Source organism: Myotis lucifugus, unplaced genomic scaffold (genome assembly GCF_000147115.1).
Source record: "Myotis lucifugus unplaced genomic scaffold, Myoluc2.0 scaffold_73, whole genome shotgun sequence".
NCBI classification, from domain to species: Eukaryota; Metazoa; Chordata; class Mammalia; order Chiroptera; family Vespertilionidae; genus Myotis; species Myotis lucifugus.
The window spans coordinates 3447999-3460497 of record NW_005871121.1 but is presented as its reverse complement, the minus strand read 5'-3'; the positions used below and the strand labels follow the sequence as shown (position 1 = coordinate 3460497).

Sequence of the window (12499 nt, the reverse complement as noted above, 5' to 3'; positions counted from 1 at the left end):
AGAAGAAGAAGGAGGAGGAGGAGGAGGAGGAGGAGGAGGAGGAGGAGGAGGAGGAGGAGGGGGAGGAGGAGGAGGAGGAGGAGGAGGAGGAGGAAAGAAGGAAAAGAGGGAGAGAGGGAGAGAGAGAGAAATGATGCAGGAAGAAGAGGTCAAGATACCAAGCACTCTGTGTGATATAGTACAAGAACCAGCTGTGCTATTCTGGCCATCTCCGCATACTCCCACCCCTACACCGAATAATACTGTCATCCTCCTGTGGTTTGCTCAGAGGCTTCTCTTTCTGCGTGGAAAGCTCTTTACCAATTCTGAGCCTTCGCCGACTCCCACTCCCAGGCGGCCACGTTGCTCCTGCACCTGCACCTGCACTCCACCTCTGTCCTCCTGCTGGCACCCTGGCGGAGCCCTCCCTGCACTCTGCTGCCGTCAGTTGTCTGCCCTTCTCCCTGGAGGATGAACTCCTGAGAGCAGGGGCCAGATCAATTTCTATTTTTCTGTATGTAACCCTAGCTCCCAGCACAGTACCTGCCCACACAGCAGGTACTTGGCAAACATGTGCTTCATAAACAAATAATAGCATTTTCGAGAGGAAACCAAAGAAAATAAAGGGCGAAAGAAGAAACTGTTTTCACTAAAAAGGGAACTGGACAATATACTGGGAAGTAGTGTGTATCTGATTGCCAATCAGGAACCATGAAAATAATTCTCCCCACAATAAAGATTTTTTTTTTTTTAAAAAAACGATGCTAATCTTGAAAAGGCATATAGTATCATTGACTCTAAAAGCAATTCTGCTCAAAAACACAATGTGCTTGCCAGGCCGGTGTTGCTCAGTGGTTGAGCATTGACCTATGAACCAGGAGATCATTGATTCCCAGTCAGGGCATATGCCTGGTTGAGGGCTCGATCCCCAGTAAGGGGCATACAGGAGGCAGCCAATCAATGATTCTTTCTCATCATTAATGTTTCTAGCTCTCTCCCTGTCCTTTCCTCTCTGAAATCAATAAAAATATATTTTAAGTAAACACACCACAATGTGCTCAAATGAAAATTCCAAAATAGAAAATGCTGGTGGTGCTAGAAATATGATTTGATTGTTTCCCCCTCTTAATATAGACAAGGTTGCAAGGAAATTTAAATTATTCATTATACATAATTCTAGCCAGGGCTAGGTGGTGGTGTTTTGTCACTCAGCAGAATTATATTCAATGGACTTAAAGTTTGTGGAGAATATTTAAAGGAGGATCCAGTGAATTAAGATCCCAATGAGTTGTGATTATTATCATAATCAGAGTGATTTTAACATATATATCAGGATCTCTAAATGGATATTGTCTTAAGGTAGTGTCCTTGAGAGGCCATTTTTTCCCAGTGATGCTGCCACAGAGCAAACACTTTCATGTCTCCACTTTTGGAGTCATTTTCACAGTCATTCATGAGCCACCCAAGATTTGTGAGACTATTTATCCTGGGTTGTTCCAGTGAGAAAACTAAAATTTTTAGGCTGGTTTTCCAAGAGATCAGTTTACAACACAACAGAAATAAGAGTTTTGTAATGACTGAGCCACCCAACAGTGGAATGAATTTTTGGTAATTCAAAATTTCCACTGAAAGTGTTCAAGCAAAGGCTAGGTGACCACTGAACAGAAGTGATAAAGAGAGCATCCATGTATTCGAAAGTCCCTTTGAGTTCTGACCATCTGTGATTCCAAGAATATCTGAGTAATTATTTTATAATCACATTAAATGTGTAGCATTATAATCTGCACACATCAAGCCCTTACTTTTCTAGGTCTATGCTCAAATGTCAGTTATTACAGAGATCTTTCCTACTTGCAATATTATTCCCACAATCTCCTTTCTTCCCTCTTTCCCTGCTCTGTTTCTCTCCATGCAGCTTCTACCTGATATGCTCTGTAGTTACTGGGTCATTTATAAGCTGTCAGTCTCCCGCAACTAGAATGCAAGCTCCATCAAGGAAGGGATGTTATTGGTTTTCTTCACTGCATTAACTCCAGCACCTAAAACAGAATCCGACATGTAGTGTGTGTTTAATAAATTGTCAAATATAAACAATATTAAAGTGTTGCAGAAAAATTAAAAACAAGGAAGAGAGAGAGAAAGGAGAATAAAATACAATTTCACTACTTTCTGTACATAAATTACATACCTTCAAATTTGCACATATCATATGGGCCAGTACATAATTGTTGAAGAAATAAACTTGTGCTATCATTTTCATGTGTTTTCTTCTCATCTTTTTTTCCCCCAAAACACAAAGGTTTTAATATAGTTTTAATCATAATTCATTGTTTTACCTAAAATGTCATTATACAGGTGAATGACTAATCTTCTTCACCACACTTGGCCATAATGATTTGCTGTCCTTTCCAAACCAAACCATTTTCACAGAAGGTAAGATGTGCTACCACTGAAATTATGCAAAAGCATATGCTCAGGCCATAAAAAAATCCAATGAACTCATCATTTCTAATGTCATAATCATCTCTCTCATTAGAATCATTGAAAAGAGTTGTAGCTATTTTTGGAGGCAGTATACCATAATGAGTGAAGATAATAAAAGTTAAAACATTTTTGCAAAAGAAAAAAGTTGGAGTACTTACACTTGCAATTTCACTATGTACAACAGAGCTATCATGTGGTATTGGCATAGAAAATATACACAGATTCATAGATCAGATTTGAAAGTCCAGAAAGGAACCCTTACATTTGTGGACAAGTAATTTTCCACAAAGGCACCAATGTGACTTAATAGTCTTTTTTTTTAAGTGCTAAGACAATTGCATATTTGCAAGAAGATGAATTTAGACTCTTATCTTACACATATGCAAATATTAAGTCAAAATGGGTAACAAGTCTAAATATAATAACCTAACACTATAAAACTACTAGAAGAAAACATAGGAGTAATTCTCTCTGACTTTGAGCTAGGAAGTGATTTCTTATGACACCAAAAACTCAAGCAATAAGAGAGAAATTTGATAAATCATACTTCATCAAAATTAAAAACATTTGCTCTTCAAAAGACACGAATAGACAAGCCAAAGAATGGGAGAAATGATCTGCAAATCATATATCTGATAAAGTCCAGAGTATATGGAAAATATATGTCCCAATAAGAGACAACCTATTTTTAAAATGAGCATAAAACCTGAAAAATTATTTTACCAAAGAAGACATAAGAGAGACAATGAACACATAAATTGATTCTCTACGTCATTAATTATTAGAGGAATTGAAAGTTAAAACTATAATGAGATACCATTTCATACCCTTGAAATGGCTATAATTAGAAAAAAAGCAATAGCAAATTAGGATGTGGAAACACTTGAACTCTTTTCAATTGCTGATGAAAATGTAAATTGGTGCAGCCATTTGGGAAAATAGTTTGTCAGTTTCTGGAAAAGTTAAATGTAAATTTACCATATAACTCAGCAATTCCACAACTACATACCTATCTACCCAAGAGAAATGAAAACATATGGCCACATAAACACTTGCATATAATTGTTCTTACAGCAGCATTATTTATAATAACCCAAACCTGGAAACAACCCGAATATATATATATATTCACCAGCTGCTGAATACATAAACAAAATATCATATATTATACATGTATTGATAAATGTATATTTCAATGCATATACATTTTAACCGATTTTTAATCTATCTCTGTGCTAAAATGATACATTTACAAAGTCTCATGAGCTATATATTTTATCACATTCATAAGATGAGTATATATATAATTTCAAATTAGCTTCCCTTCCGTTTTCAGCCCAGACACAAATATGAGTGCAAATGCTAGCTCTGTGGCCCTAGGCTAGTTACTTGACCTCTCTGAGACCATATTAGTGAAATGTGGGAATACTATTTACCGTACAGAACTGTAGAATTAAATGAGATGAACTATATAAACACTTAACACTAGGCCGGCACAGTGTCAGTTCTTAACAAATCCTACCCAGTATTATTGTTTGTCTTTTCAGAGTTTTATTTGCAAACCTAGCGGTTTCCTAACACTCAGGGGTGAGGAGAGGGGAGCCATGTTGCGCCGCGGAGAGGGCCACTTCGCAGTCTGGCTGGCTGACTCCCAATCTGTCGCTTCATCTCTCAGAGCCTTGGTTGCCAAAGTCTGTGAAGGAGGACACTGTTCGTCGTCTCGCCGGACTTGCTGTGATTAGGGAAATTATATTAAAGTGCTTTGTAAACGACACAATGCCATAAAAAACCTAACGTGCTCTGTGAGCATAGCTGTCTGTTCCCATCGCGGTGCTTTTAGGAGAACCTGAATAACCAACTACTGCACCCCTCAGATTAAAAGGACCCCTTTCATGGCCACGGGGGTGGCAGCCAGTCACTTCAACATGAACTTGTATTCCCCTGTGGTTTGAATACAAAGTGAAAACCTGTGCCTCTCCCTGTCGGAGACCTCTCTGCCTGTCCTCAGGAGCTATCAGGCGCAGCTAAATCTGTCCCTGGCCAGTGTGTGCATAATCCCCACTGGTTCTGAGACCTCCATCCACCACTGATGTGACATTCTTTGTGTTCAAATGTCTAGCTGACGTCTGATGCTTAAAACAGCCCATGCCTTCACCCCCGCCGCATTGTCACGGCCTGTATCACCCTCTTAAAAGGCTATCGCAGCCGCTCCCAGCACCAGTTGCTGGCCAGCCTGCCCCTGGCCGCCTCGCCTGCCCCTGGCTGCCTTGCATGCCCGGGTCCTCAAGCTCCTTGTGCGTCTGAACAAACAGGGACCATGTCTACCTTCGGCTACAGGAGAGGACTTAGCAAATATGAATCCATCGACGAGGACGAGCTCCTGGCTTCCCTGACGGCCGAGGAGCTGAAGGAGCTGGAGAGGGAGTTGGAGGACATTGAACCTGATCGCAACCTGCCGGTGGGGCTCCGCCAGAAGAGTCTGACGGAGAAGACCCCCACGGGGAATTTCAGCAGGGAGGCGCTGATGGCCTACTGGGAAAAGGAGTCCCAGAAGCTGCTGGAGAAGGAGCGGCTGGGGGAGTGTGGGAAGGTAGGCTTTCCGGACCTTTCCTTGGCTGCTCCCCGGCCCCCTCCACCCCCACCCCAACCCTAGGAACCTGCTTTCTCTCCCTCTGCAGTCCTCGTCATTTTTCGGTCCTTATAACCTGCTACTGAACACTGTCTCGGCCTGAAATAGTCCTGTAAGTTCTATGGCCACCCGAAGGATCGTAATCTGTAAAATGATTGGCTGGGGTTCTAATAATTGGCTAAAGATGGAATCTTCAAGAAGAAAATAGTTCACAAGGCATAGGTTTAGATAGTTTGCCAAACGTAAGTCTAATTTGAGTTATAAGCTGGGGATATGGCATAGTATCTGTGTCTGAGATTTTATATATATGTATTGCAGTTAAGTAAATTTATTTTCTTCTTTAAAGACAAAAATGGGTACTCTTGTTGCGTTGACTGTGATGTGGCTACAGTAAAAAGACTTCTTTTTCTCCAATACCAGGAAGTGTGGGGTGGCAGGAAATTACATGGAACTGAGAGTCAGGAGACCTTTCTAGTCCCTTTTGTGTCTCTAAGTTGTTGGGCAGATAGTCACTTAAGCAGGCTCCTTTTTCCCGTCTGTCCACTGAGGGACTGGGAGCCTGTGGTTTTATTGTCCGCATATGAACCAAAACCCCTTTGAAATTTGGGTCCGTTGTGGACCTTTTCCTTAAGAAAATGCACGTGCGCCTGTGCACACACACACACACACACACACACACATTTCTACACAGAATTTCAAAAATGATGACACGCATCCAAAGCCCCCTGAGGGCCCAGGTTAAGCCTGCCTGGGTACACGGCTCTAAGATTCCTTCCTACTTTACAGTCGCGATGCTGGGCCAGAAAATGGACTTCTATCAGAGCGCAGGCCTCCCGAGCCCTTGTTCTCTGCCCAGTAAACATTTCTTTAAATTCGCCAAATGAATCATGAAAAGGAGCTCAAAAGACAATGGGAAAATGGTAACGGCCATGAGAAGGTTGATATAGCCAATTTCTGAGTTTCTGGAAGAACACGGGTCAGGAGCGATCGTTTAAAACCTCTGTGCTTCACTACAACCACCTAAAAGCCAAATGGCCTGGAGCCCATGGGAAGACTTCCACAGGACTAATCTAGGCGCTGTTAGCTGATCTGGGTGATAGGGTGTGTGGGCCACATTTGTAGCAAGATATGTGTGAGCTTTGCCCATGTCAATCACCGAAGGAAGGGTCACTGGGATCAGGCCGGTGTCTGCCAAGGCCACGCTGGCCGCCTGCACGGAAGGCCTGGAGGGGGAGGTGACAAGGAAGGACACACATGACAGGCCAGGATCTAAGGTCAATTCCTCCACAGCCTGCTGTTTAGAGGTCTTTTTTTTTTTTTTTTCCTGATCTGGGTATGTCCGTTAAAACATATAAAATATGCCCTGTTTATGACAGTTATTAAAGAAATTCCTTCATCAGAAGATTAAAGATGACCCAGAAGATGCAGGACAGACAGCCATTGTAGCAATAACCCCGCAAAGGCATTTTAATGCCATCATGTCTTTAGCTTGGTGGGTGGGAAACAGAGGGCGAAGCCTGCTGTCAGCAGTGGGTGGAACCCACCTGATCCCGCCAAAGGTTTGGCTGATCCCCGCCAGCGGCTTATCGAGTCAATTAGAGAGGCTGCCGTGTTGATGAACTTTGACTCCTTTCTGGCTAATTTTTCTCTCGCTACACTTTCCTCGCTGGCCAGCTGTCTCTGTAGTCACATGGAGTGCTGGGCAGAAGCTTGCTGATGGAGAGTGTAAATCCATTCCAGCCACAGGGAAAAGCTCAAAGCAGACGATGGGTGGGTGGGTGGGCGTGTCAGGAGCCACAGCATAAGAGAGGAGCACACAGCACAGGCCATGAGGAGGGAGGAGATGGGGGTCTTTGTAGCTATTGGCTCTATAAAAGCTCATGAAAATCATGTTCAACTTCTGTTGAATGACAGTCTCTGCCCCCCCCCCACCCCCCTTCACACAAAGCTGTGCGACACTCAATAGCTCCATGGGCCTTGGAGACCAAGGCTCTAACTCCCCTAGCTTGAGTACATTCACATCATTTCATTGAATTCTTACCTCCCGCACACAAGAACTCAGACTAAGAGAGGTTCAGAAATGCATTTGAGATCAACACTCTAAAAGCAAGCTGAAATTCACACCAAGTTCTAATGGCACAAAGACCACGATTCTCAAAATGTAGGTGCCCGACCTTCAACATCATCTGGGAACTGCTCAGAGCGGCTAATTGTACGCTCCCTCCGACCTGCTGACGGAGGGACTCTGGGAGTGGGGCCCAGCCATTAGCCCGTGTCCTGTTACATCCATTCAGTGAGCAAATATTGATTGAGCCCCTGCTACATGCTGAGCCAGGCAAGCGAAACAGACATGATCCCTGTCCTCACCCTGCTAACAGCCTTTGGGGGAAAATGACAAACAACTCATTAAAATACGCACTTTTTAGGGGGAAGCACAAGGTGGTGGGAATGCATCGCCAGGGTGATTTCAGGGGGTGTCAAAGAAGGCCTTCTGGAAGAAAGTACGTTTTTGAGGGGACAACATCTCTTGCAGATACAGCCTAAAGTTCTTCAAAAACCAAAGTGGATAAAAATTTAAGGCACCATACCTTGAATTTCGAGAAAGGCCCCTTTCCTGCAAATATGGAAACAGCTAAACACACACACACACACACACACACACACACACACACACGTCCCTCTCCCTCCTGATCTTGAAGAAGAGAGTAAATTAAGACTGGACAAGCCATCCCAGGAGCCTGACCCCTTCCCCAGGCCATCACTTGGTGCCTGCCACTCCAAACAAGTGGATAACTGGAGGCTATTTTGTGATAGCAACTGGGCAAACAAACTTGTGGAGACAAGCACAGTGTTATCCAAAGCTCATTCCACAGGTCTCAGGCAGTAGGAGCCCTCAGGGTAAAAAAAAAAAAAAAAAGGTGTCAGTGTAGAGGGAAGAACCAAGGCATTGGGGACAGGGGAGGGACATGGAAAAATTGAACTCTGTCAGCAATTTCCTTTTTTTTTTTTTTTTTAAATCAGAAAAGGTAGCAAGAAAAAGAAAGGAGTCAGTTGGACTTTTTAGTAGAGTCTTGTCAACAGGAAAGACAAAGTGAAATTGTGTTTGCCTGAAGGGCTTTCATAATGGAAACGTGGTAAATAATTGAAGACCATGGGCTGAGGCAATGGCTTGCTTCAAGATTGTCTACTGTTCTCTGCTGTTCCGAGTTACACTTAGAGTCTAGTTTCTGCGGCCCGTCTCATCTAACCCTGCACTCGCGTGAGATTTCCAGTTGATTTGCTGAAAAGGGTGACCGAAGTGTTTTTCTTCACAGAGCCAAGCTTTGACCTGCTGCCCTGACAGCAGCCCTGCTCCCCGGGCTTCTTGCCCTGGAGCAGGGTCAGGGCCAGCAGCGGCTCACGGGTGTGGGGTCTCTGGGCACCTGTGCCAGGCTCTGCCCCCAAGGAAGATAAATGCTGGAGAAGCACAGGACGCCGCTGCCTCTGTCTCCACCGAGGCAGGCCCGGCCGACAGCGCCTGGCTCCTGTCACATCTGCTTACAGGAGACCACGTTTACGAAAAGTCTTGAACATTAAGAGAAGAAATCCATTAACGTGTTGTGTATCCGTGTTGCCATGTGTTTCTTTGGGATGGAGAAATAAGCGTGGACAAAGGGGTGAGGGCGGAATCCAGAAGGGAGGGGTGAGTTTTTTAAAAATTGTACGTAGGCTAGGTGTCCAGTAGTTCCGAGTAGGTAGTTAAGAAGGAGAATACAAAATTGATCATGGGTTTCCAAAGCCGAAGTTCCACCTTATTTTTCAAAGTGGCAACATGATAGTAAATTTTAAATCAACAAATTGCATTCTGAATATTTATTCTGCAGAAAACACAACAAATGTTTGTAGAAAAAGCTGTTGAAAATTATGCAATTAAATGTTAACCTTGGTCACCGAGGAGATTAAATTTTTTTCTTATATATTTTTGTGTTACTTGCCATGTGTTGCTTTTTCTTTTTCTTTATTTATTGAGATAGAGTTGACATATAGCAATGTATTCGTTTTATTTGTACAACGTAACAGTAAAACCTTGATATCACGGACTAATTTGGTAAAGTAGATTTTCCGAATACATATGTTAAAAATTTGACAAATTAGGTAACCTGTTTTTACTTACATAGACAATTAAAATTATGTGTGTATGAAAAGTTTACTTTCACAAAAAAGTTTTCTATATGCATTACGTCACTTTAAATGTCTACTGAGTAGGTCTAGTAAATGCGTGCATTCACCAGTCACAAGTAAACAAGTGCACACGCTGGGGTTGGCTTAGCGCCGGTGGGACACGGGCCTGCACGTGTTAAAACTGCTGCTGAAAGTCACGCCACACGTCAACGGAACCAAGGACAGTGCCTGGTGTGGTGTGATCACGTGCTAATCACTTGGTAAACATTGTTTCCCAACAGTGACTCTTGGATTTAAATATGTAGACTATGGTTGCAGACATGCAATATTTATTTATGTCGGGGAAATCATGACAGTGTTTTTTCCCAACATATGGCCTATTCGCTAAAATGTGTTTAAAATATAACAGTGGCCCTAGCTGGTTTGGCTCAATGGATAGAGCGTCAGCCTGCGGACTGAAGGATCCCAGGTTCGATTCTGGCCAAGGGCACATGCCTGGGTTGTGGACTCGATCCCCAGTAGGGGACATGGAAGAGGCAGCCAATCAATGATTGTCTCTCATCATTGATGTTTCTATCTCTCTCTCCCTCTCCCTTCCTCTTTGAAATCAATAAAATATATTTTAAAAAATATATAACAGTGGATTAATGACAAAAAAATAACCTGTGGCTTTAATGATCAGCAAATCTTGGTTGCACGTAAGCATTTTAAAATTAAAGGTGTGAATTTTCACATATGACAGACAGACGAAATGCGGTCTGCTGCACCCGAAGCCCCGCAAGGTCTGCAAAATCGAGGGTATTGCAAAAAAAAAAAACACGCAACACGCCATGTTATTTTTGTAAATTTAAAAAGTGTGCCTAGCAATGACAAACTTAACGATGGTGCCATGCTCTTTAGGTTGCAGAAGAAGACAAAGAGGAGAGTGAGGAAGAGCTGATTTTTACTGAAAGTAACAGTGAGGTGTCCGAGGAGGTGTACACCGAAGAGGAGGAGGCGGAGGAGGAGGAGGAAGAGGAGGAGGAAGAAGAGGAGGAAGAGGAGGAGGAGGAGGACGACAGCCACGAAGAGGAGAGCGCCGTGGAAGACGAGGAAGCCATCAACGGCACTGCCCACCCTGCGCGCGCCAGTCCCGACAGCGCCCGGCCGAAGACATTTAAGAGTCAACTAGACAACATCAACTTGACCAACGGCCACGGCGGGAGGCACTCGGAGTCGCCGGCCGCCATCCACCCCAGCGGCAACCCCACGGTGATCGAGGAGGCCTTGGCGAAGATCCGGAGCAACGACCCCGACACCCGCGAGGTCAACCTGAACAACATCGAGAACATCACGTCGCAGACGCTCGCGCGCTTCGCCGAAGCCCTGCAGGGCAACACGGTGGTGCGCACCTTCAGCCTGGCCAACACGCACGCGGACGACAGCGCGGCCGCCGCCATCGCCGACATGCTCCGCGTCAACCGGCACATCACCAGCGTCAACATCGAGTCCAACTTCGTCACGGGCAAGGGCGTCCTGGCGCTCATGCGGGCCCTGCAGCACAACCCCGTGCTCACCGAGCTGCGCTTCCACAACCAGCGGCACATCATGGGCAGCCAGGTGGAGATGGAGATCGTGAAGCTGCTCCGGGACAACACCACGCTGCTGCGCCTGGGCTACCACTTCGAGCTGCCGGGGCCGCGCATGAGCATGACCAGCCTCCTGACGCGCAACATGGACAAGCAGAGGCAGAAGCGGATGCAGGAGCAGAAGCAGCAGGAGGCGGCGGACGGCGGGGCCCAGCCCAGGACCGCGGTCTGGCAGAGGGGGACGCCCGGCTCCTCGCCTTATGCCTCGCCCAGGCAGTCGCCCTGGTCGTCCCCCAAGATCCCCAAGAAAGTCCAGACGGTGAGGAGCCGCCCGCCGTCTCCGGTGGCCCCGCCCCCGCCCCCTCCGCCGCCGCCGCCGCCGCCTCCCCGCGCCGCAGAGGCTGCCACCCCCGCCGCCGCCGCCGCCTCCTCCGCTCCCAGAGAAAAAGCTCATCACCCGCAACATCGCCGAGGTCATCAAGCAACAGGAGAGCGCCCAGCGGGCTTTACAAAACGGACAGAAAAAGAAAAAGGGGAAAAAGGTGAAGAAACAGCCGAAAAACGTCCTAAAGGAAATAAAAAATTCCTTGAGGCCAGTGCAGGAGAAGAAAGCAGAAGACAGTTACCGACCTTCTACCCCACAGAGATCTGCCCATGACAACCTCATGGAGGCGATCCGGGGGAGCAGCCTGAGACAGCTAAGGCGGGTGAGTACCCCGAGGAGACCCTGGGGCTCAGGCCCGCCTTGCACAGTGGCACCCAAGTCGCCTCCCAACATACTTATCACTATTTTAACATGCGAGAGCAAGCCTACCAAGTTTGTAACATCCAGAGCAGGTGCCTGGTGAGTGGATTTCCATTTGAGAGCCGTGCCTGGTCCTTTCAGGTTTTTTTTAAGGGCTAGTCCCATGTAAACACGCCCCAACATATAAAAATACTGATTCAAATTAAAAATATTGATTCAATTAATAATAATGATTAATAATAATAATAAATAAATCAGGGAGTATAATCTGTATTCCAAAAAAGTTCACCACTTGTCAAAAATGTTACCGAAGGGTTGCACATGGTTTCAAACCTAATTTGTAATATACAATTTTAATACCCGGTAGCAAAAACCAATCCATAGCTGAGTTCCTCTCCGAGAATCCTGCTGGGGACAGACCTCAGAGATATTTTTCACTTCGTCATTTGTGTTGTTTTTATTGAAAGAAACCCCCCTATTTTTGTAGGTGGAAGTTCCAGACGCTCTGCGATAAACACACAATCCTGAGAAGAGGATGCAGACTTATTCCTTGGCATTAAATGAAACGCATCGGGAGATGCTTCTAAAGTACCTTCTTCAATTGGAAACGTCCTCTGACTTTAAAAAATAGCCTCAGCCATGAAGTCCAAAGAGAATCTTAAGAAACAGCCACGTGTTTCTTCTGTAAATATGAAAATAAACTTCTTTTTTAATGTCATGAGATTTGTATTGGCAGGAAGCAGTTTGTTTAAAGATGCTTCATAGCTCTGAGCTGCTGAGTTAATGAAATATTCTGTTATTTTTGTAATCCCAATAAATTTGGATTGAAGGTTTTTTAAAAAACAAAACAACAAACTAATATTTTTTTGTGAGTTGATACATTTTCAGGTGTGTATGTAACATTGTTGAATATTAAAAATATTACATTATCAC

The 12499-nt window shown here is 44.8% G+C and overlaps 1 protein-coding gene across 1 annotated transcript; it reads left to right on the top strand.

Moving 5' to 3' along the window:
• Positions 1-4694: 4694 nt before the first annotated feature.
• Positions 4695-12188, top strand: LMOD2 (leiomodin 2). The gene is given in 4 exon segments (XM_006090502.3): positions 4695-5053; positions 10154-11205; positions 11207-11528; positions 12054-12188. Coding segments are annotated over 4 exon segments (1674 nt in total). The 5' UTR covers positions 4695-4780; the 3' UTR covers positions 12081-12188.
• The last annotated feature ends 311 nt before the right edge of the window (positions 12189-12499 follow it).